This window comes from Palaemon carinicauda, chromosome 23 (assembly GCF_036898095.1).
Source record: "Palaemon carinicauda isolate YSFRI2023 chromosome 23, ASM3689809v2, whole genome shotgun sequence".
In the NCBI taxonomy this organism is placed as follows: domain Eukaryota; kingdom Metazoa; phylum Arthropoda; class Malacostraca; order Decapoda; family Palaemonidae; genus Palaemon; species Palaemon carinicauda.
In genome coordinates, this window is record NC_090747.1 from 66,019,290 (window position 1) to 66,046,789 (window position 27,500).

Here is a 27,500-nt window from a genome sequence, read left to right on the forward strand (position 1 = left end):
CTTGCCTAAAAATTGGTTAAGAACTTATGATATGATAAGACATATGGCTTCGACCTCTAGATTTGGACCAGCAAAATAAGATGGAAAGGAGGAGAAAAAAACCTTTATTATGCAGAGGATATAAATACTGTTGGATGATAGAATACATTTTTATTCAATAAAAGGATATGTATGATACCCGAAGTCAATTGATGCTGTAGAAGTCTAGATAAATGAATGTGTGAATTGAATTGATAAACAAATGTAAATGATCTAAGCGATGATATAAACCATAGGAACTGGACTGAAACCCATCGATGTGTGCTGGGAGACCAAACGGTAAGATACGTATAGAGTGTAAATGAATGTTTAAGTGAATAGAAACTTTGAAATACAGCAAAAACACAGGAAACTATAAGTAGCAAATAAGAAAACTTGACAAATCAGCATAGCTCTGAAGGAAATAAAGTAGTGAAAAACGAATAAATGATCATTTGAAAAATAATTGGACGCTTTTTCCACGTTCTCTTTCAGTCTAGAGAAGAAACGCCCCTGCCTCTAAATGTGTCGTCCAATTGCGACCGAGGTCATTTCAGGCTTTAAATATCTTCAATCATAGTAATAAGGAGAGTCATCCGTTTCTAGGCAATGGCTGGGGCAAGCGATGATAACGCCTTCTACAAACAAATAACTCTGAATAAGTCATGCTCCAAGGGGTGGAGAAGGAGGAGGAGGAGGAGGAGCATGAGTCGGTCATATCGAAAGAGAGAGCCCAGGAATGAAGTACAGGAGGAGAATGAGGGGAAATGTAGAAAGAAGGTAAAGAAAAAGGAGTAGGGGAAGACACAGATGTGGAGTGGGAGGAGAATGGACAGAAAGAGTTTTCTTCATGTAATGAAACAAACACAGAATAAGATTAAACTGTATCACACATGTAAAGACTACGTCTACTGTATGTTTGTGATTGTCACAGCATGTGAATTAGTTATGAAAATTATTAAGTTGGAAATTATTTGTACAAAAAGCTTTATTTTTAATTTAAATATCCTAACTGATTCTGAATGGCATTTATTTTCTCTATGAAGTAAAGATCGTACCCACATACTGATTGAGAAAGAAGTTAGACAGGGAGACCCCATCTCCTTAAATATTCACATCATGCCTTGAAGAAATTTTTAAGAATTCAGATTGGGAAAATGTAGGAATTAACATTAATGGGGAATAATTTGACAACACAAGGTTTTGCAATGACATAGTTCTTTCAAGTGAAATCGGGTGGAACAGCATACCCGAATCTACCTCCAAGCAAGAGAAATCTAATCCAAAACAGTGAAAGGCCATGATACAGACGGTGTGTTACTACACAAGACCAGAGAACAATGGTTTGATTTTGGAGTGTCCTCGTAGAAGAGCTGCTTACCATAGCTAAAGATTCTTTTCTATCCTGACCAAGAGGAAAGTAGCCACTGAACAATAACATTGCAGTAGTTAAGCTCTTGAACGAAGGAGGATTTCTTGCTAGTCTCAGTGTTGTCAAGTGTTTGAGGACAGAGGAGAATGTGGAAAGAATAGGCCAGACTATTCGGTGTATGTGTAGGCAAAGGAAAAATTACTCTTAATCAGAGAGATCGATCCAATTTAGTGCTGTCTGGCACAGTCAAGTACTAAATAACTCTTTAGTAGTAGTATCTCAATGGGTGGTTGGGGCCCTAGCCAACCTAATACCTATGTAGTAGAACTTTTAATTTCATACGGGGATTGCTGTAGCCTTTATAAGAGATTCATGAATTTCGGAAATGAAACACGAGTTGATAGTATGAGACTAATGTAACAGTAAACATTAATCTTTCCAGGATGGAGATTTCCATTAATTTAATTTTGTAATCATATTATGGAAGGCGGAATGCTTGCCTTGCTTTATGATAATGGCAATATAGCCATTAGTTAATTAACATTAATCTGTCCGAGGATACCCTCAGTTTGCTGTTTGTCCAATAAGAAATAAGAAATGTTCTAATGTGTCATTTATATATATTCTTATGTGTGTATTTTTGAAGTGATACTTAACTAAATACCGTTATTACCTTTCAGCTGAGAAAGTAGAACTATACATAGGGGATGTGGGTCCTGGGCGAGAGGTGGCACTGTACAATGTAAAGTTCGCTCAACTGGGCTACATTACCTTCTCAGACAATGAACACTCGCAGTTCAAAGCAAGAGAACTGAAATCTGTCACTGTAGACTGTACTGGAACGTTCCTCAAGATCGTCCTTCACAAGAACCATATCAATAGAATCAACCTCTACAATCAGGTAGGTGGAAGGAAAATCATGGATAATTTTCCCATCTATAGATTTCACTTTAACGTTTGCTTGCAAAGTATAGTTTTGTTGTTTTTTTGGGCCGGATAGTTTCGTTGTTGGCTAATGATTAGTTTCTTTATTTGTTTGTTATGAGTACCTGAATCATTATTAAAGGTATTACCATAAATTTTACGTAAGGTTAAGGGCCCCCTGGATTTATAGAGATGGAACCGAGTAAGGATCTTTAGAGGTGACGGGTATGGTTTTCTCAGACTTGGCGTAGGTCTATGGTTACTATCCGGTCTAGTTTGTAACTTTTTTTTTTTTTTTTTTTTTTTTTTTTTTTTTTTTTTTAGTGTAGTTGAGCATTCCAGAAAATAAGTAAATTCGGATATTGTATTGTTGAATAATCGACAATTAGGAATGGTTTTTTCGTGCTGATCAAGCTTTTACTAGTTATGAAATTTCATCCTCATTTCACAATGGTCGATTCAATATTGACATATTTAAGTGATTTTCCCTTTAGTATAAAAGAACCCTAGGAGTTATCCATGCTGTACGTAAAGAAAATATTCTTTTCTCATGTCATTGGCAGAAAGTCAAATATATTGTTTCCGATCAAAAACAGAATAGAGAAAAAAAAGTTTTTTTTTTCTGGAATATAATTTTGTTTTCTTGTATTTTTCCATAGATGGAAGAGGATAGATCTAGTTGGTCACCTGGGTGATAGTGGCACAATATTGGGAAAGAGAATTAACTCAACCCTTTGGTTAAGGACTAAATATACAGGCCAATCAACAGGAGGTAGAATAAAGATAAAAACAGGGTAACGCTGCAAGGAGCTTTACTGTCGTAATAATAAGTGTACTTCATAACATTAGTTTTACACCCCTATACCGGTGCGGTGTAGAAGTGAAAAATGAACATACATTTCAATTTGATTACATTCACGATTGATCAAAGCACCGATATCTCGAATCTCAAAGGGATTCACAATCCTTAGTAGTTCCATATAACTAAAGAATGAAAGCCTTGCCTACTTCAGCAATATTCCCAGGTTCGGCAGATGGTTCTTTAAACATGCCAACTAGGTGATAGTTTGCACTTCTTCATGTTTTTCCATCAGGCTTAAGAAATTCAGTTTCCCTTGCATAAGTAGTATCAACTGTAATAACAGTGTTGCTACTAGATATACCTCAAAATTCCATCTGGTAAGGTAAACGGCCTCTTAATTTAACGCTGTAGTAAAAATCATCAAAATATCTTCCAAGAAAAACCAAATATACTCACAATTTCTTTAATTTTTTATGTTACTTTTAGTTCAAAATACAATGTAGATCAATAGATATAAGAAAATAGATTTCATACTATAAATATAAATCTATATGCCAAAAAATAATTTTATAACCTTGATAACAATTAGAAAATATTTTCTGCTCCAGACAGAGTAAAGCAAGAATCGGAAATTGAAATGAAAGAGATCCCTCCGTAGATTTATTTTTCCGTCATTGAACACCCCCCCACCCCCCCCCCCCCCACCCCCCACCCCCCAATTCTGCCTTTTGGAAACCCTGCCCACTAAATGTGTGAAAAAAAGAATGTTGTCCTAGATGAATGATAAAAAAATTTCATGGAAGATGGTGCCACTCAGGCTATAAGAATAGTTACCGGGTCTACACTCTCTTTCTCCTACTACTGTTACTAATTCAAATTTAGTAGTGTTTAAAACCAGTAGCAACAATTAGTGTGTCTACATCTTCAGTTGGCTGTTTTACATTAAAGCCCTCAATTCTAATCTAGTAATGGGTATTGTTATATGCCAACTTTTATTTATCTCAATTGAAAGAAATATACTTTGTTGCCTGTATTATTTCTAATATTGAATATGGTATCTCTGGTAGAATTAATCGTTCGACAAGCACACTCTGCATATTTTTATACTTTTTTCTTCTAGGTTTTCTGGATATCCATCAAATACAAAAATGGCTTTTCTCTTTTTGTGCTATTTTACTGATTGAGAATATCTCTCCCTATTGCCAAACAACTATCTGAATTACAACTCCATCAATAACATGAATTGTATCTCCAACAATTCGTGTGTCACTAAGACGTACGAATATTTAATGCATCAAGGATTTCTTGGTTTTACTCATTTCTACTTCATCAAAAAGTGACATGATTTATGGGGCTAGTTCATAGTTAAAGTTAAGTTTAAATAGTTCGTGCGATCTTCCTGATGAATGAAATTATTCTAAGTAACATCTCGGGCTCAATTGGCTATGCAAAATCTCGAATTTTTATTCGTTTCATGGCAGCGACCAAGGATTTGACCATTTGCTTCCGTTTTAACTTTACTTTTGCTAAGTTGCTGACAACAATATTTAGCATTGAACAAACTCCAACCTTATACGCATTATGAGTATTTGTTTCTACATCTTCTGTTACCCCAGTGGTGCTCGACATATTGCCTTAGCCATCATTTCTCATTTCACTGGCTTTTAAAATATGATGTGCAGATTCACGATCACTTGACTGTGTTTTTATTTGTTCCTTTTTTTCAAAAACTTATATGATGCTTCCTCCCACACTAAAAAGACAACCATGAACAAAATCAAAATCGGACTCTTGACTTCTTAGAAACGTTTAAAGCACTTAATTAATAGATTTTTTAGTCGGTAATTGTAGATATTAACAATATATATATATATATATATATATATATATATATATATATATATATATATATATACATATATATATATATATATATATATATATATATATATATGCATATATATGTATATATATATATATATATATATATATATATATATATAAATCATATGTATATATATATATATATATATATATATATATATATATATATATATACTGCAAATATATACACATATATATTCCATTACTGATTAATTGTATGGATGTGGTGTTGAATACCTGCTTCCAAAGTATGACAAACCCCTATTTATATAATTCATAAGCTATAGGAAGCGTTTGATTCTGTCAAAACTTTAGCAGTAATGAAAGCACTACAAAGAAAAAGACTAGATGAATCTTATATAAGAACACTTGAAGATATCTATGTTGGAATTACAGCAATCTTAAAACTACATCAAGATAGTGAGAAAGTTACGATTGAGATAAGAGCTAGACATGGAAATCCAATGACCTAAAGTATTCACATCATGCCTAGAAAAGTTATCTAAGAACATAGATTAGGAAAAACCGGAAATACCATTAATGGGGAATACCTTAACAATTTAAGATTTACCGATGACATAATTCTGTATTGTAAATCTTGGGAAGAATTGCAAAAGATAATAGAAGATTTGGATAGAGAAAGGAGAAATGTATTGAAAATTAGTATGAGTAAAACTAGGATAATGTTAAATGAAAACACAGAGAAAAAACAAATAAGGGTTATGGATGAACAAATAGAGATTATTAATGAATATATGTACTTAGGACAGACAGTGTTTCGCCATGACATGCGATCGAAATTAAAAGAAGGATAAGCTTATGATGGAGAGCTTTTGGGAAACAAAATGAAATGATGATAACTAAAATGTCACTTTTTTCTAAAAAGAAAAGTATTCAATCTGATGGTCCTATGAGTTTTAATGTATGCATCAGAAACTTGGCGTCTTACTAAAGCCTTAGTGCATAAGCTAATTACAAATCAAACAGCCTTGGAGGGGATAATGATGGGAATAACATTAAGCGACAGAAAAAGAGAAACATGGATACGAGAGCAATACTCTAACAACTTGTAGGAAAAAGATATAGATGTGGGCAGGACATATAATGAGAATGTCAAATAATAGATGGACATTAAGAATAATCGAATGGGTCCCTAAAAGATTGTAAAAGAAGAAGAAAGAAAAGACGATGGATGGACTAACTAAGAAATATTGCGGGTATAGGCTCACATAGAAAGATCATAAACAGACGGGAGTGGAAGGACATGTCTAAGACCTTTGTTTGGCAGTGAACTAGTTTTTCGCCTTTTTTTTCAATATTGTGGCCAAATCTTGGCGGTAAGGATGAAAAAAATAAACACGTTATTAAGCACCCGTTATTGAACACAATAAAGTTTATTGAACCTTTCCTTTATTTCTTTTCCTTGTTCAGCTCATTTTTTTCTGTTCAATTGACGGGTTCAATATTGTATTGGTAATATGCCATACCTTGCTTTGAATGTAAAGAGTGTAGAAGTAAAAATGTGAAAAATATTTGCAAAATTTAAGAAGATATTAACTATTTTTGTACGTTGATACTGTGGAAAAAATTACAACTCCTGATTTTCTTTTTGATAAGAATATAATTGTATAGAAATATATCTTAGGAGAATAACTTTTTCGCACCTTCTCTTTCTCCTCTTTCTCTCCCCTTTGGTTCTTCGTCAAATATTGAACCATGTATAGATTCTATTGATATAATATATTAAGTTTCTGCCCTAAGTTTTGATCTATAAAAAACCCAACATAATTTTTTGGTATTTATGAAGTGTACATGAGTAACAAATACTGGAAAAAATTATAGCTGATTTTATTGGCTGCATAAAGGTTGGTTAAGTTCAGAATATACCTGGCCTTATTGGTATTTTCTTTGTAAATATTTGTGAATCATGCTTACACATATAAATACACACACACACACACATATATATATATATATATATATATATATAATATAATATATATATATATATATATATATGTATATATAGATATATATATATATATATATATATATATATATATATATATACATACATATATATATATATATATATATATATATATGTGTATGTATATATATATATATATATATCTGTCTATCTATATATATATATATATATATATATATATATATATATATATATAAATATTTATATATATATATATATATATATATATATATATGTGTGTGTGTATTTCTTCTAACAATAATCTAACACTTTAATATTTTCTTAGAAAAGCACCATTAAAGAAACAAACCAAATCAGATAAATTTATCTAAATAAGGTGTGGTTGGACTGGAGAAAGATTATAAAGATTTAATTTCTTCCAGGTACATTCTTGTTTTTCATATTCTTGAATGTATTAGAGGTTGACGTGTTGTCCTAGAATGGTTATCGTCTTGCTGGATTATCCTTTCAATTATCAGATTCTGAATCTGTTTATAATACTATATCTGCTTTATATATGAGTGACCAAACAGGACAGTATTGTTTGTGTGACAGGGAGTCTACTACTATGCTGCAGGAAAAGCCTAAAGGTGGATCAGAGATAGAAATAGATCCGTCTCTCGAATGAGCTTTAAAATTTGAGAAATCACTGCATTGAGAGTTCTCGAGCAGGATCATCCAAAGGGCTGGAGAAATGAAACTGTTAGACAATTCCTTTTAAACTATTTATAATTATTGTGTAGTAGATGATACATGAACTGCTTGCTCTTCTAAATTCAATAAGTTGTGCTCATGGAGCTCTCAGTACACCTGAAATCTCTGCTACTTAGTGTTGTGGCCTAAGATAGGTCCTTTCATGAATTAGTCACCCTCCATAATTCTCTATACACACACACACACACACACACACACACACACTCACACACACACACACACACACACACACATATATATATATATATATATATATATATATATATATATATATATATATACATATATATATATATATATATATATATACACTGTATATATATATATATATATATATATATATATATATATATATATATATATATGAATATATATATATGAATATATATATATATATATATATATATATATATATATATATATATATATATATATATATATATATATATATATTCTATACATGAATGTTGTAACTGATGATAAAATAAGATGAAAATGTTGAACCAGTCTATTTCCACACTGCTAGGGGATAGAGTTTAATCTAACCTACGACAGGTTTTAGCTCTATTTAAGATTAACGAACACACTAATTAACCTTACCATTGAACTGCGCTCATGAACTGTGACCCGCTCAGAAGATTATGGCAATGGAATTTGATGTTTTAAACGTAGAGTACCTTCTCCTCTCAGTCGTGATAGACCTAATGTTCTCGTTTAAGAGATCTGGGGTTTTGGCAAAGGGTCGACATTCCTCTTAGCTTTAATGTCGTGTTGATTACTATATGTTTTCACAACGCTTCCAAAATGCTAAAATCAGAGGTTACAACTACCATTGCGCTCACTACACAGCTTCTACAATGTTTACAAGTCCTCCAGCTGTTTAGGGAAGAGCAGAGTCTCATTTATACTACTTAATTTTTGTGGAGGTAAAAGTTGGAGTTTCGAGCTCAGTGGTGATTCCATATCAAGAATGCATGACTAAAATTTGAATTAGCAGAAAATTATGGATTACTAATTGGACCTGCACTCACTGTTGATGCTCTTACAGATTTTTAGAAGCTATCTAAATGTCCATTTAGACGAAATTTGTCACCCATGTGTCGGTATCTCCAGGTCTAACCATTGCGTCATGCATCGGTTTCAGGAAAGACGAAAGTACAACCTCACTCCTAAATTTTCACTGATCAACTTGTTTGAAAGAAACAAGGAATTGGTAATCAAACCATCTTGATTTAGGAACTCTTAAATATATTACATTGTCCTCCAGGTTAAATGAAATGTATAAACTTTGGATGCTCATGTGTATGTGAATGGTGACTTACGTATATTGATTTTTCGTCCAAATGCACTCCACCGGCATAACAGTTTTTGCCTTGAAGATATTCTTTTTTCCCGGGGGGGGGGGGGGGGCGGTGTATCAAGTTGCTATACCCTGACCTTCACTCAAACAGATGGCCAGAAGACTGATTAAAATATTGATTTGACAATTAGAGCCAGTGTTACTCAATTCTGATGACAGTACTGTATACCCCGTGTTATTGCAAAGGAAGTATGACACAAAATATAAGTGTAGACTATATGCATGTATATGTATCAGTTTGGTTGTGTATATGAATTTAACAAAATAATCGCTTGTATTTCATTGCATTAACCAAAGAATTAAATTACAATCCCGTGACGGAAGTTTTAAGAGAGAGAGAGAGAGAGAGAGAGAGAGAGAGAGAGAGAGAGAGAGAGAGAGAGAGAGAGAGAGAATTTTCTCTCCCAGTATCTTTCTATTCTCCTCATGTCAAGTCGAGAGCCCAATAAAGATTGTTCCTAAAAACTAGGCCCAGAGAGATCATTATTTTATACTAACGTGAAATCTGGTGACTGCGCAACGTATTTTGGGTTAAGATTCAGTTGCCCATAAAACTTCCTAGACAAGTTGCCTTGGCTTGCATTATCTTATGAGAATTTTTTCATCTCTTTCTTCTGGAGCTGTTTTTAAAATATGAATCTCTGGAAGCGATGTAATACTTATTAGCGGTATTGGGCAGAATGGACATCACGTGGTCTTTTTTATTTTTTTTTTTATTTTTTTTTTATTTTTACATAATGTAAATTATGGGGATGAAGGTTGAACCTTAACAAAACATAAGGTATTATTGTGAGTTTGTCGAGGTCAGTGGCTCCTCAAAATTCAGATATCTGCATCCACAATGTCTCTCTAACTATACGCAACTCCTTTAAAATTCTAGGAGTGATTTTCTTTTATTGCAAATTTACTTTTGAGAAATGAATGAGGTTTGTTACTTTTTCCATCGCAAAACATTGCCGATTGAGAAAGTCTCTTAAGACTTTAAGTGATCAATCTATCTTGAGTCAGGAACTACTGTAAGTCTTATTTTATTTTGTTGGACAAAAACATGCAGTCTATTAAATCTCTTATCCCTGATATGGGAATGAATCTCTGGCACCATTGTACAGCTAGTTCTTTAAACATTTTACATAAGATTTTTTACATTTCTGACTATCCACTGCATTCAGATCTTCTCAAACATAGGACTAAGCATGCAATAAATTTTAACAACCTTTCCTTCTCAATTATAAGGTTTAATAATACACACTATTCTGGAAGTTTTATTTCAGCTGTGACCAGATTGTGGAATGATCTTCCTAATTTGGTGGTTGATTGAGTGGAAGTAGAGAAGTTAAGACTTGTTGCAATTGCTTTTATGTTGAACAGATTGACATAAGTCCAATTTCATGTGTAATATATGACTGATCTATTTAAACTTGTCACTCGTCATAGCATATTTCATAGTTTATTTTAGATCTCATTTATAGTTTATTCCTTACTTCTCTATTTCCTTCCTGCACTGGGCCGCTTTTTCTGTTAGAGCCCTTAAACTTGTAGCATTTTTCTTTCCCGTAATAATAATAATAATAATAATAATAATAATAATAATAATAATAATAATAATAATAATAATAATAATAATAATAATAATATTTTTAATTACTGAATTTTGTGAAAAAAAGGTTATAAAAGAATGCTTTGATTTATATACTAGCATATATGGGTATACTGTGGTGATATAGAAAAGAATGTTTCATTTCGTAAACAATTAAAACTTTAGAATCTTAAAACTGTTCAATATAGTAAGGTTTTCTAAAATGCAGGTTGCTAATAAATTGTAAAATTATCATAAAAACTGCAATCGAGTTATGGCATATGGGTCATGGTTTGAAACCTTTAAACCCGGATTAAGAAAGATTTTCTTCTAAATTCTAACAAACGTGAGTCAGTGAAACTCCAGTATCTGATTTCCCAGAAGTGTTGCCGAAAAGACCGGGTTTAAGTATTGCTCAAGCTAATAGGCGCCTTATCTTCCCCTCCCGGACACAGATGCCACTGAAAGGAGTATTTTTATTTTGTTTCTCTTTTGGAGAAAGCTAGTTGTGTGTGATTATTACAGGATTGTCATCTATTATTGAGATCTTTTCTATCATTTATATCATTGTCTTTTATCAGTTGCAATGTTAACATATCTATCATATCTTCGAACTCTCAGATTTAAAACAGGCACTGTACTTCATTGGATCCTCTTCTCTAGTTACGTTTCACTTTCTGTTTGCCTACACAGACACCGAATAGTCTGGCCCATTCTTTACAGATTCTCCTCTGTCCTCATACAACTAACAACACTGAGATTACCAAACAATTCTTCTTCACCAAGGGGGTTAACAACTGCAATGTAATTGTTCAATGGTTACTTTCCTCTTGGTAAGGGTATAAGAGATTCTTTAGATTTGGTAACCAACTCTTCTGGGAGAATGACGCTCCAAAATCAAACCATTGTTCTCTAGTCTTTGGTAGTGTCATAGGCTCTGTATCATGGTCTTCCACTGTCTTGGGTCAGAGTTCTCTTGCTTGAGGGTACAGTCGGGCACACTATTCTATCTAATTTCTCTTCTTGTTTTGTTAAAGTTTTTATAGTTTATGTAGGAAATCTTTATTCTCATGCTGCTACTGTTCTCAAAATACTTTATTTTTTCCTTATTTCCTTTCCTCCCTAGGCCATTTTCCCAATTGGGGCCCCTGGGCTTATAGTATCCTAGTTTTCCAACTAGGGTTGTAGCTTAACAAGTAATAATAATAATAATAATAATAATAATAATAATAATAATAATAATAATAATAATCTAGTGAAATGAATAAATCTAGATGACATGGAAAAAAAAACAATTAGAATTCGTTTGACTTCCGCCAAAGGGTAAAAAAAAAAAAAAAAAAAAAAAAAAGTTAGTTAGTGAAGTCATCCATAAGCCAAGAACTAAATATTCTATAAACAACCGTCGTCACTTCTGACGTAACCTTGAAATTCTGCAAAATGAAATAAATGTTATCTGAAACAGCACGCGAATATGGGCCATCGCCGACCTAAGATATGTCAGTGATGAAAATCGCGCCTAAGTACAAAGGTTTGTAACTACACCAAAAGAAAAACATTCCGCGGAGTCGTCCATGGCCTAAGATCTGTCTGTGGTGACAATTAGTCAAAATCCATCAATTTGTTTTGATGCTATCTTGAAAATTTAATTGTGTCGTCCATGGCCTAAGCTCTATCTGTGGTAAAAATTTTGTCGAAATCCACCAATTTGTTTTAACATCATCTTAAAAATTTAATGGAGTCGTCCATGGCCTAAGCTCTATCTGTGGTGGAAATTTCGTCGAAATCCATCAATTTGTTTAGACGTTATCTTTAAAATGGCAAAAAATACAAATCTGTATGTAGAATCCGGATCCGGATCACCTCCAAAATTTAATGGGGTCTTCTATGAAATAAGTTCTATCTGTGGTGTTAATTTCGTCCAAATCCGCCATGCAATTTTGACGTAATCTTGTCTTCAGTGAGACAGAGACACAGACAAGTAAATAAATAAGTAAATACACCGACTCGATTTTATAACCTCCTTGGCAGAAGTACATATAAATCATATAATCATGTTATTCTTTTGTTGTTGTTAGTCAATTCGTGTTTCTAGAATTTTACCATTTGAAACCAATAAGACATATTCCAAATATGGACATTTTGACTCTGCTCAGTACCAAAAGATGTACTCTGGATCCAGTAGTTTTGTTAGTAGACAACAATACTCCTTGACGTAGATAGACGTTTTGTTTTTAAACTGTCAGCAAAACTGTCAGGGTTTGACATGCCTATTGAATGGGTTTAATCAAAATTGAGTTGACTAGGGAGTTTGTTTTATTGTCGACAAGTCCTTTGCAATAGTGTTGTGGAGAATATTTTTTTTATGCTTATTCTCTAAAATTTTATGTTGTCTTTGCCAAATTCTTCAGAGTGGGAGAGAGGGAGAGTTAGCGAGCGAACGATGTAATTCGTGTAATGCTTGTTTGTAGCGAGTAAGACTGCTGGAATTATTGAAGGTATGTTGTTATCTCCGCCAAGGATGTTATGAAATCAAGTCGGTTTATTTAATTATTTATTTATTTGTCTGTGCATATGTCTGTGGATAGGATCATTTATTTATTGATTTGTCTACGCGTGTGTCTGTGGACAGGATTACATCAAACTACCTAACAGATTTGGATGAAATTTTAACCGAAGATAAAAATTTTTCGCTACTTTAAAGATAATGTTGAAACAAACTGAGGGATTTTTACGAAATTTTCACCAGAGATAGATCTCCAGATATGGATGACTCCATTAACTTTGGAGATGATCCGGTACCGGATCCGGATTCTAGATCCAGATTTGCATATTTTTTTTTTCAGAATTTTAAAATTTACGTCAATACAAATTGACTAATTGGATTTTCACCAAATCTTAACAATGAGTAGATATTATGCAATGGAAGAAATTATGAATTTTATTAGGAGATACGGATCAAGAACATGATTCTGGATCAACATTCCTCTTTTCACCATCAACTGTACAGTTAGCATATGAAAAGTGAGAGGCAATGTCCATGGACTTTAGTTAAATGTGGGCAATATTTACTGGTGGAAGTCTGGAATCTCTGATTGCTCTTGATTACGTTTTTCTTTTGTTAGATAAGTTAGGAGGGTATACGAAAATCTTGTGATTGCTTTTGTTTTACTTCCTGCCGAAAAAAAAGAATATTTGTATGCTTGGATTTATTGCAACTAGTAGTGAAGGTTTTATCATTATTATTTTTTTTTTCTTTTTTTTTCTTTTTTTTTTTTTTTTGCAGATGGCACTTCCTCCTTTGTCTTTTATTCTTGTTCTGAGTAAGAGCAGTTCTTCTCACTGCTCTGTTGTGGAAGATTATCGTGATATTTGAACTGGAACCGACAGGATTACAGACTTAAGAAGCTTGTGATGGCAATATGTATATGATTGATGATGACTTTTGCTCTCTAAGAAATTATTGATTTGAATTAAATCTTGAGAAACTAATGATGTTGATGGTCCTGACGAGGATCGAGCATAGAATGTCGAATTGACTAATTCATGAGATAGGCTGCAGTATCACCGTCGGTTTTTAAAATTAATATGCCAAAATTGATATGCCAAATTATTATGCCAAATTAACGCAAAATTTACCTGCCAAATGGTGTTTTTATATCGTTTCTAAGTGCAAATGTGGCAAGGCATCTTGAATTGAGCTTATGGAGCAGTAGTGTTCAAATGGAAGTCATATGAAGCAGTAATAGAGAGAAAGAATTGTCTCATAAACATTTTTTTACTCACGCTGAAGTTAAAGTATATGAAGGGTTGAAACTTATCCTTACAAAATTAGGTAGCATAATGGGGCTGAAATTGATAATGATGACAGTGATGATTCAACAAAGAAAGAGGTGTCAGATGAGGTGAGAACAAAGTGGATAAGGAGTGGGTGACAAAAGAGACATTGATAAATATTAAAATAATATTGCTATTGGTAGTGATTAAGAGCCCAGTGAGGTTGATGCAGGTTATGATTATGACGATCTTGAAGATGTGTAGAGGTAAAGGGTTCTTTGGGGAATGAGGATTTAGACTCGGGTGACAATAAAGCAGAGAAGAAAAGGTATCAGTTTCTCGAAACCTCATTTTTCAGCAGGCATCACACAATCTCAACTCAGACAGGCAGTAAAGGAGACAAAGTCAAGAATGACGTGGCTCTGTTTGTCATTCATGTTTCCCCAGTATTCTCTGACGTGCAATGTAAGGTATGGGTGTGTGTTATGGGGACTCCACCACATCACCTATTCATCCTTTCAATACTAACTTCAGTATGACAGTTCCTATCACAACTAATCAACTTGGTTTCATCCAATTCTTTTCCTACATGGTTCTTATTTAACTCATGAAAGAAACCACCTACATACACCACCTTCATGAGGTATGAAATGCATAAGAGGTTGGCATATTTATAGAGTGGTTGTAATATCATTAGCATTACCAAGTACTTAGGCATCGTATTGTGAATGGACATTATTGGCTTTCCTCAACAGAGGATGTTCTTGACAAGAAATAAAAGCACCATGGTAGAGACTCTCTTCATGGCGTTGTTATGTAGACGTTTTGAGGTGATAGGGAAATACAGGTCCAACATAGAAATGATAATCATGAGAAGTTGATTATCATTCAGCACAGCATTGAGTACAGCTAAAAAAAAAAAAAAAAGAAAGAAAGAAAAAAAAGAAGGAATCTCTATGTTCCTATGCAACATCTCCCGCGAAGTGAAGGTATATTGTAGTTGAAAGGGCACCTCCACAGAAAGGTAGACCTGCATAAATTTTATCAATGAAAACAGTAAAGTGTGGCATCACATTCTACATCCTATGTGACGCTCAATCAGGTTATGTTCTTGATTTCACATATACCAAGGCATTTCTTCGTCCCTGAGTGACCTAATTTGCAAAAATGTTATCATGTTTTCATGGATAACTTTCACAATTCCATGAGCCTCACATAAGACCTTTATGATATTTGCACATAAAATATATTAATGGTGATCAAAGGTCTAAGACAGCATCTCTCTAGGTAGATTTCACGATAACAGTAAAACAGCATTTATATATTCTCCATTTATTATTCGGTGTTTACACGTATTTCGAATTACATTTTACGTGACTCTTCACTGTGAATACATTGGGTAAGCGATAGAATTACACTTTCTTATAAAGGCTATGATGAATTTATTGGCCAGGCAACAGAGAAAACTTATTCTCCAGCCCGAGAAAAACAACACAGGACAGTCTGCTAGGCCACTAGAGGAAGGAATCATCTCTTACAGAATCCTTCCGACATGGACTAGGGAAGCAAAGCTTCCTGTGTCCGCCCCTAACCTAGCAAAGGAGACTCATTCTCTATGCTAGGAAGAAGCAGACCACAGACTAGAAACTCTGATGTTCTGCCCTAACCCAAAAAACCAGTCACTCTGGTTATCAGGACAGGACAGAAATATCCTAGAATAGTTATACCTGGATTCTTATACAGGTAGAACCAATAGGAATAAGCCAAAGGCTTTCAGAGTGAGAGAGGGATTGAACTTAGTCTCCGTAGGAGAAAAGAACAAACGGGGATGTGCGAAAGTATACTACTGTACCTAGAATACTAGACTAGGGAAGGTGAGAATCGATTACCTAATTCATCGAAACTCTCTCATATACAATCTTGGAAAAACATTCAACAATATCTTACATGTATAAAATATTTGCCTATAGCTTCAATAATATAACACTCGGAAAAACTTATATCATGCATGAAAGTACTAGGGCCAGACGTCTAGGCTACTAAGCCTCGCGAAGGGCAAGATCGGTACCTCGATCCGTGTCGAAATCACCGAGCTAAAAAACTGACGGTACAATATAAGCATTCCTAGAGGAGCTAAATAGCTATATTATTAAAGCATAACAGACCGGGAACGTCGCTCTAGCTAACTAAATGACCCATAAATAGCGAGCGATACCATCCAGGATGCCTCCAGAAGGCAACAGCTCTTGTTTACGTTAAAATCACTTTTGATTAAATCAACACGACAAGAGCTTACATTTGTCCATATTAAAGATAATACTCAACTTTCCAGAGGCAGAAGAGGCCGGAGAAGTCATGAAAACGTTGAAATAAATCCTAAAAAACCAGAGAGCACAAGGGAAAACACCGAGTAGTAGAGCTACACGAAAAGGAATAAAGAGGGTGCTACTGCCTTCATCAGATACACACTGGAAACGAAATAGGAGAGATGCCTTATGAGCGGCTCTCTTTTCATTCTCGTTTCAGATTCTTGTCACTATAACCCCTCGAAGCGTTAATACTGGTCGGGGCGAAGATAGCTATGTGACGTGTCAAGAATACGTCCTGTGATCTTATGCGATATCCCTGTGAGATTATTTAGGGATATTCGCTCCAGGAGTTAGAATTCTGGATACCTTAAGGTAAAATTCTCTGGGAATATCACTGTAGTCAAATATACCCTAGAAAGCTACCCTTTAGGAACTTCCATCAGGACGACATGGCTACCTCACCCAAAAATAGATTTTTCGCTTCATTCAAAATCCGTTTTATATATATATATATATATATATATATATATATATATATATATATATATATATATATATATATATATATAATTTATATACATATATGTGGTGTAGCCACGGAAGGAAGAATGAAAAGACTTGATTGAAGTTAGTACTTACGTCCATTAGGGACACCAAGAGACTCAACAATAAGAATACACACACATATATATATATATATATATATATATATATATATATATATATATATATATATATATATATATTTATATATATATATATATATATATATATATATATATATATATTTACATATATGTGGTGCAGCCACGGAAGGAAGAATGAAAAGACTTGATTGTAGTTAGTACTTACGTCCATTAGGGATACCATGAAACTCAACAATAAGAATACATATACAAAGACATCGTATTCATACAGGAGAAGGGGAGCCAACAGCTGTCATTTTTTCTAATAATCCCAAAAAAGTCAGATTTTCGATAAAAGGATAACACCGGATTAACACAAAACAGACCATGGGTTAGATTCAAATTTTGACCTTTGGTATAAGAGATTAAAAAGGATTCAACAATATTCCTTTGGGTATAGGCATTTACATGGATTATTTTACTCATCTCTTACCATCCAATTTTATAACTTGATCCTAAAACATCGTCTAGGGGTTCATTCTTAATTTCATATAAGTAGAAACATATGATGAAAGTACATACATCCCTTCTAGATAAGTGGTTTTGTTCATTATAACTAAAACATTAGCTTTGTCTGCTTCGTCATATATAAAGGCATCAATTTACGATTTTTCTTGTTTTGAAATAGATTTTAAGTTTTTGTTAAAATATTTGATAACATCGTCTAGAGGGTTATTTCTTAATTTTATGTAAGTGGAAACATGATAAAAGTACTTACATCTTTTCTAAATAAGTGGTTTTGTTCATAATAACTTATACATTAGCTTTGTCTGCTTTTGTTATGTCAAACAAGAGCAGACATAGCTAATGAATTAGTTATAATGAACAAAATCACTTATTTAGAAAAGATATCTGTACTTTTATCAGATGTTTCTACTTACATAAAATTAGGAATTTAGCAGGCATATAGTAGGCTGATGATTGAACAAGTTTTGGGTATGTCCATGGGTAATCCTTTGTCTCCTCTTTTATACAACACATATATGGATTTTTTTTTTTTTTTAAATCTAGATTAATTCCTTCAGTGCGTTTCTCCCAAATTGTTTGGTATCGTTATGTTAACGATGTTTTAGGCATTTTAGAAGAAAATTTTAATGTAGAGGGTTTTGTTTTAATTATTAATTATTGGTAATATCTATAAAATTTGCTATAAGAAAATAACAGTATCCCATTTTAAGAAGTTTTATTGGTTAGACAAGCAGATAGATTTAAGTTTTCCCTTTCATAAAAAACCTACCAATAACTTTTCATATGTATATTTCTACTCTGGCCACTCTGAAAATATTAAGTATTCTGTTTTATCCTAAATATACCTTAGGACATTTAGAATGTGTAGCAATGAGAACTTGGAGGATGAGTTCACTAAAATTGAAGAAATTATTTCTAATCTCTGCTATCACAAATATTTATTATAAAACTGTATGAAGAAGGCTAAGAAAACCTTTTATAGTGTCTAGTTAGAAAAAAAAGAAACAATTAATGATATGCTTTTTTTGCCATTTCATGATTGTTTTTTAGATGTTATACCCCTTTAAAAAAAAAATAGATATTAACGTAGTATTTTAATATAATTGTACCTTAAATATTCATGTTATTTGAGAATAGTTCTGGAAATGATAATAATATAGTATATAGTATTCTTTGTTCAAATTGTAAATTATTCTATGTCGGCAAAACATCCAAAGGTATTTCATTCAGAATAAAACAGCGTAAGGTGGCCGTCTTTAAAGGTTTTCTTATTAATGCTTTGGCCTCCCACTGGTTAGGATCAAGTCATAAAATTGGATAGTCAGAGACGAGTAAAATAATCCATGTGAATGGCTATACCCAAACGAATATTGTTGAATCCTTTTTAATCTCTTATATCAGAGGTCAAAATTTGAATCCAAGCCCCGGTCTGTTTTCCGTTAATCCGGTGTTATCCTTTAATCGATAATTTGTCTTTTTTGGAATTAAGAACTTGACAGCTGTTGGATCCACTGCTCCTGTATAAATACGATGTCTTTGTATATGTATTCTCATTGTTGAGTCTGTTGATGTCCCTAATGGATGAAAGTACTAACTCCAATCAAGTCTTTTCATTTCTCCTTCAGTGGCAACAATACTTTTCATACTCATCACGTGTCAACTTTCGAGATTAACACACATACACACACACACACACATATATATATATATATATATATAGGTATATATATAAAGATATATATATATATATATATATAAATATATATATAGGTATATATATAAAGATATATATATATATATAGGTATATATATAAAGATATATATATATATATATATAAATATATATATATATATTTATATAGGTATATATATAAAGATATATATATATATATATATATATTTATATAGGTAATATATAAAGATATATATATATATATATACCTATATATATATATATATATTTATATATATATATATACATATATATATATATATATATATTTATATATACCTATATATACATATATATATATATATATCTATATGTATATATACATATATATATATATATATATATGTATATATACATATATATATATATATATATACATATATATATACATATATATATATACACATATATATATATATATATGTCATATATGTATATATATATATATGTGTGTGTGTGTGTGTATATATACATCTGTATATATATATGTGTATATATATAAATATATATATATATATATATATACACTGTATATATGTATTTTGAGATGGCTGGCTTTGACCACCACACAAAACACTACACTTATCAAATTGTATTCACCATTATTCTATACTAAGTCCACTAAAGGTGGAATAGTATCCAAACATCAATACGAGTGCAAAGTCAACTCCAGGGGACAAAGAAAATACCACAAAAATCTCCTTAATTTTAATCCAAAAATATTTAGTCAGAAATAACACCTGAACCACAATAATACAATAATAAATGATACACACTCACTCTTAAACTCCCTGCAAAAGAAAACAATTACACAATTAAAGAAAGGTCATCAACACATGCATACTAAAAGGAGAGAGGGTCCAGAAATGAGAAGGCCAACGAAAAGTAAGAACATCCTAACAAATACAAACTAAATATCCCTAACAAATCCCTCAAACACTTCTAGGGGTCTCCTCCAAGAGGACAATAAACTCCACGGCTGGAGGCTTATTCCGGGTGGCAGGAAACAAGGATCCAAGACAATGGTGTTAAAAGTCTTTTTTTTTTTTTTTTAATGCTCCAATAATGAAGACCGCCCAGGATTACAGGTCGTGGGCCCGGCACACAAATATAAGGATCAAAATTTTGACCTCGGGGCAGAGAGGTCCCCTTGGCTTTTACCGAACTAAGGGCAGTACACAATATGTAGAATAAAAAATCCTCGTTGCAGAGCGAAGATATCCAAGAAAAGCTAAACAGCTTCACAACGTAACTCTGCAAAGGCGAGGAATAATATAGATCCAACCACAATTGCTCAGGAACACACTAAGGAACCCTCCTCCAAAAAGCCCCTCCATACCTCCGTTCACGCAGGAGCGCAGCCACGTAACCCACACCACTTGAAAATATAAAACAGCCGTTAGTCCATTATAAACAATAACATAACCACCAGTGAAAAAACAAACTATCAAAGAAAGAAAACAATACGTCTATACTTAACCTTATAACAATACGTCTATATTTAACCTTATACATCTATAAAAACTTAGATAATTTACAAATATATACCAACTATGTTACAATATATATATCATACTAGGCAAAATAAAAAAAGACAACTGCACTTCAATCTACCCAGTGAGTAGGAAAGTTTCAGGAGTGGGTATTAAACAACTGATATATATAATTGACCAGCTAATGAAAAAATCGACAGAGAGCGATAAATCACTATTTTTGTCATTTATAGATTATAAGAAAGCTTTTGATTCTGTCAAAGCTTCAGCAGTAATGAAAGTCCTTCTAAAGCAAAATTAGTGGATGATTCTTATGCTAGAACACCTGAAGGTATCTATACGGGTAGTACAGCAATTTTAAAACTACATAAAGATAGTGATAAAACTTTGATCGAGAAAGGGGTTAAACAGGAAGACCTCATATCTCCTAAATTAATCATAGCATTCCTTGAAGAAGTTTTTGAAAATTCAAATTGGGAAAATGTATGTATTAACGTTAATGGGGAATACCTTAACAACTTGAGATTTGCAGGTAACGTAGTTCCATTTATTGAATTATGGGAAAATAGCAAAAAAAGATTTGAACAGTGAAAGCAGGAATGTAGGACAGAAAATGAATATGAGTAAAACTAAGATAATGTTCAGAGAAACATCAAATAAGGGTTATGGATGAACCTCTAGAGATTGTTAATGAGTATATATACTTCGCACACATAGTGTGTTTCCCAAAGGACATAAGACCGAAATTAAAATAATGATAATCATTACATAGATAGGATTTGGTAAACAAAATGAGATTATGAAAGGTAAAGTGCCAGTGTTAACGTATGCATCAGAAATTTGGACCCTGACTAAAGCCTTGGAACATAAGCAAGTTACAACTCTAATAATCATGGGGATGACATTGAGGCAGAAAAAACGCAACATGGATACGAGAGGAAACTAAAGTAGAGTCTTTCCTTATACCAAGAAAGAAAATGAAAGCACGTGGATAGGCCATATAATGAGAATTACGGATAACAGAATCAGTAAGTGAGATAAATGGGAAAGTTTTTGAGCTTTCAAAAATCTGATATTAAATGTAAATTATTAAGAATTATTACTACGTTTTAGTATTCGGATGTTTAATAAAGTAACGTTAAACAGCACTCTTTTTTATTTTAACTTTATAAATCATGACGAATGGAGTTATGGAAGGTTTGCAAATCATGACATTTCCAACCATCTAGTTTAACTACAGGGTATTTGAAAATATTTTGAAACTAAGTCAGTACTTTCAGGTATTCGGCACATTAATATGACACTCTGAAAAAAAAAAAATCTAATCAAGCTATTATAGCTGGATGGTTTTAGTCAACTATTTACATTTGTTTCTACTAAGTACTAAGGTTTGAGTCCTTAGGCGGCAGAAGTACTTAGCAAAGAAAGAATTTTCCTATGAGTCAGTAATTCCGTGCCAGAGGGAATTTGCTATTACGAAGTTTTTATGTCTTATTTGAAAACAAACGCATACACACATATGATATATGTATATATATATATATATATATATATATATATATATATATATATATATATATATATATATGTACACACACACACACACACACACACATATATATATATATATATATATATATATAGCAATCCAGCCTTGCCAATGGTTTTATAAGCGGATGAGCAACCTGGTGAAGTAACGAGAACTTTGTGTGTGGAGGAAATGTCCCCCTAAATCTCGATGGAGTCGCTGGTAGAAGGGTGATGGATTGGGTTTAAGACGATACACGGCTTTCACTCCTGATGCCTTGCGGATGATCTTAGAGGAGTTAATATGGATTTGCAGGGGTCACTTGCCTTAGTTAGACACTGCACGTCACAAGGAAATGGCTATCCTTTGAAGAATTTAGGCTAGGAATCGAGTACGGATGTAGTCAGTCTACGTAAAGCGTAAATGACAGTATGGCCCCCAGTCCTGTGCATAGCAGGGTACTAAGAATCTCCAGGTTTATTAATACTAAAGAAAAATTGAAAATTGCTAATTGGAATGTTAGAACCATGCATCAGATTGAGAAGTACAGCAAGTGGAGAATGAATTTATGAAATATAGTTTGGTATCTTAGCCTAACTGAAACACGTTGTGAGGGGATTGGTTAAGAAGTCTTAGACCAAGGCAATATATTATCTACTCAGGAAGAACAGATGAAGTTGGAAGAGAAGGGGTAGGAATGATGAGGACACCAAGAGCAGAAAAAGTATTAACAAAATGGAGAGCTCTAAGGGATAGATTATTACTTACAAAGTGTATATCAGAGCACTGCAATATGAGTATTACTGTATATTTTGCGGTGCACCAGCAATTGCTTCCCCTGAAGAATGGAAAGTGTAATAGATCAGATCCCAGAAAGAGATATGAAAATTGTGATTGGAGACTTCAATGCTAAAGTTGGAATGAATAATTATTGTATAGAGAATGAGATGGATGTTGAATGTCTTGGTGAAGTTGAAAATGGAAAGGGGGCACATTTTAAGATGTTTAGTTCAACAAACAATCTTGCTATTGGAGCTTATCTTTCCCAGCACAAGAACATCTATAAATATGCATGGACTTCACCATGTGGTAATTACAAAAAGCAAATAGATCACATAGCCATTAATAAAGAGAGAAGGAGGTCTCTAAGAAATGTAAGAAGCTACACAGGTGCAGATATCGGTAGTGATCACCAGCTCCTCATTGACACACTGAAATTAAAACTGAAACCACCCAACAGAAATGTAGATAGAATAGCTAGGGTTGATACAGCTAAGCTTCTAGAAAATGAGCAAAGAAAAACCTTGACAATTGAATGTAGGAATTGATTTACAGTCTTAGAGACTTTAAGAGATGAAGTGCAGACAATTAACGGAAAATTGTATTATATTAAGAACATCCATCATTCAGTTGTTAGTGAAGTTTTAGGAGATGCAATTACTTAAGAAAACACAGACATCAAATGATACTTGGGAAACTATAAAAAGGAGACAAAGAAAGAAACTGATTGTTGAAAGTTTTCGAGGAAGTAATGATAATTGCAAGGTTGGGCATGCTAAGTATTCCAGTATTGATAGCCAAGTAAAAAGAAAAGCCAGGAATGACTGGAGAGAGTATTTAGACAGAAAAGCAGATGAGGCTGTCAAAGCTATGAATTCAGTGAAGGGCTATGGTGTAAGAATTGCTCATAGAATTATCAATGAAATATCTACTGGGACAAAGAAGAAGAAACATATACCCATCAAAAAGAGAGATGGATCTATTATAACATCAAAAGATGAAGAAAGGCAACGTTAGATGGAACACTTTAGTGAGGTCATGAATAGGAGATATGAAGGGAATAAATTGATTGATATACCTGAAGCTGAGGAAGACCTTGATATGCCCATGAAACTAGCATTAAAAAACTCAAGAGATGGAAAGCCCCTTGAGACGATGGAATAGCTGCTAAGATGATATTGGCCGAAAATTAAATGACTCCCAGAATACTTACAAGATTATTTGTTAGAATGTAGCATGAAGAGGCGAAACCTGACGAAAGGAAACTAGAGGTATTGGTGAAAATGGCCAAAAAAAGGCGATCTGACTAATGACAATAATTACTGAGGCATCACACTTATATTAGTTGTCATGAAAATGTATAGTATGCTCATTCTAAAGAGACTGGAGAGAAAGATCGATGAAAAGCTGATAGGTGAACAAGCAGGATTCATGAGAGGTAGAAGTTGTAGTGACCAAATTTTCAACTGAAACCATGTAGAACAGCAATGTGTAGAATATAGAAATCCACTTTTGATGGCATCTGTGGACTATGAAAAAGTCTTTGATATTTTGCACTGACCAATTTTGTGGAAAGTCCTGCATTATTAAGGAATTCATCTCAAATATGTACATTTCATTAGGTTTGCTCGTGAGCATAGCAAGTGCAAAGTTAATGCTAGTGGAGTCATATCAAATGAATTTCCAGTGAACAGTGGAGTACTCCAAGGGAATATGTTGTCACTTATGTTTTTTATCCTTCCCATAGATTTTGTAATGTATAAAACAATTGGGGAAGGTGGAAAAGGATTGGACTGGATTAGTAACAGGTAATTACCTGACCTAGAGTATGGTAATGACGCTGTCCGAAGGACTTGCAAATCTTGATTACCAGAAAACATGGAATATCAAATGAGGTTGGGTCAAGATAAATAGAAGAAACACAGAGATGATATGAGCGGAATATGCAATGGAAGATGAAATATCATTAGAAGGAGAAAGATTAAATGAGTTGCAATTATTTGAATATTTAGGGACTAAATACAAGTTATTTAGAATTTGAATTTAATGGAAGATTGAAAAAAGCAAATCAGATAATGGCTAGGTTGAGTATAATTTGGATATCAAATCCCCTGAAATTACATATTAAAATCAGGTTTCATATCAGTTGAGTTACATCGGTGTTACTGTATGGACATGAGTTGTGGTATAACAATGAAACAATGTCCAACAGATTTTGTAGATTTGAGAACAAAGCCCTCAGAGGAATATTGGGAGTCAACTGGCAGGACAGGATTAGAAATGAAACTATAAGAGATATTACTCTAATGCCATGTTATTATTATTATTATTATTATTATTATTATTATTATTATTATTAGCCAAGCTACAACCCCAGTTGGAAAAGCAAGATGCTATAAGCCCAAGGGCTCCAATAAGGAAAAATAGCCCAGTGAGGAAAGGAAATAAGGAAATAAATGATGAGAACAAGTTAACAATAAATCATTCTAAAACAATAACAACGTCAGAACAGATATGTCCTATATAAACTATTAACAACGTCAAAAACAGATATGTCATATAGAAACTATAAAAAGACTCATGTCAGCCTGGTCAACATAAAAACATTTGCACCAACTATGAACTTTTGAAGTTCTACTGATTCAACTACCCGATTACGAAGATCATACCACAACTTGGTAACAGCTGGAATAAAACTTCTAGAATATTGTGTAGTATTGAGCCTTATGATGGAGAAGGCCTGGCTATTATAATTAACTGCCTGCCTAGTATTACGAACAGGATAGAATTGTCCAGGGAGATCTGAATGTAAAGGATGGTCAGAGTTATGAAAAATCTTATGCAACATGCATAATGAACTAATTGAACGACGATGCCAAAGATTAATATCTAGATCAGGAATAAGAGATTTAATAGACCATAAGTTTCTGTCCAACAAATTAAGATGAGAAAATCAGCTGCTGAACACCAGACAGGAGAACAATACTCAAAACAAGGTAGAATGAAAGAAGTAAAACACTTCTTCAGAACAGATTGATCACCGAAAATCTTAAAAGACTTTCTCAATAAGCCAATTTTTTTGTGCAATTAAAGAAGACACAGACCTAATGTGTTTCTCAAAAGTAAATTTTCTGTCTAGAATCACACCTAAAATTTTAAAAGAGTCATACAAATTTAAAAAAACATTATCAATACTGAGATCCTGATGTTGAGGAGCCACCGTCCTTGACCTACTTATAATCATACTTCGAGTTTTGTTAGGATTCAACTCCATACCCCATAATTTGCACCATGCACTAATTTTAGCTAAATCTCTATTAAGGGATTCACCAATCCCAGATCTACATTCAGGGGATGGAATTGATCCAAAGAGAGTAGCATCATCTGCATATGCAACAAGCTTGTTTTCTAGGCCAAACCACATGTCATGTGCATATAGTATGAAAAGTAATGGGCCAAGAACACTACCCTGTGGAACACCGCTTATCACATTCCTATACTAACTATGGTGCCCATCAACAACAACTCTTTGAGATCTATTACTTAAAAAATCAATAATAATGCTAAGAAACGACCCACCCACTCCCAACTATTTGAGTTTGAAAATAAGGGCCTTATGATTAAGAAGGTCAAAGGCAGCACTAAAATCAAGACCAATCATACGAACTTCCTGACCACAATCAAGGGATTTCTGTACAGCATTGGAGATTGTAAGAAGGGCATCACATGCTCCAAGGCCTTTACGAAATCCAAATTGTAAACTAGGGAAAATATGATTACTTTCAGCAAACATATTAAGACGTTTTGCTAGAAGACGCTCAAAAACTTTTATGGAAATTGGGCGGTAATCAGTGGGACTTGTGGATGAGATCTTGGTGAGGGGTAGATGGAGATGGTTTGGGCATGCTCTTCACACTCCCCAAGAGAGACTAGTTCAACAAACTTTCAACTGGGCTCCAGAAAGCACTAGGATTGTTTGAAGACCCACACTTACATGGCTGAGGACTCTGAAGCTTAAAATAGACGACGAATGGAGAAAAAATAATTAAAAGCGCAATATAGAGATGAATGGTGAAATGTAATCGAG

The 27,500-nt window shown here is 33.3% G+C and overlaps 1 protein-coding gene across 1 annotated transcript in view; it reads left to right on the forward strand.

Annotated features, from left to right (window-relative positions):
* Positions 1 to 27,500, forward strand: part of LOC137617144 (centrosomal protein of 104 kDa) — a 450,090-nt gene that overhangs the window by 224,591 nt on the left and 197,999 nt on the right. The window contains exon 3 of the mRNA XM_068347001.1: positions 2,071 to 2,291. Within this exon, the coding sequence (XP_068203102.1) occupies positions 2,071 to 2,291 (221 nt within the window). The remainder of the gene's footprint in view (positions 1 to 2,070; positions 2,292 to 27,500) is intronic.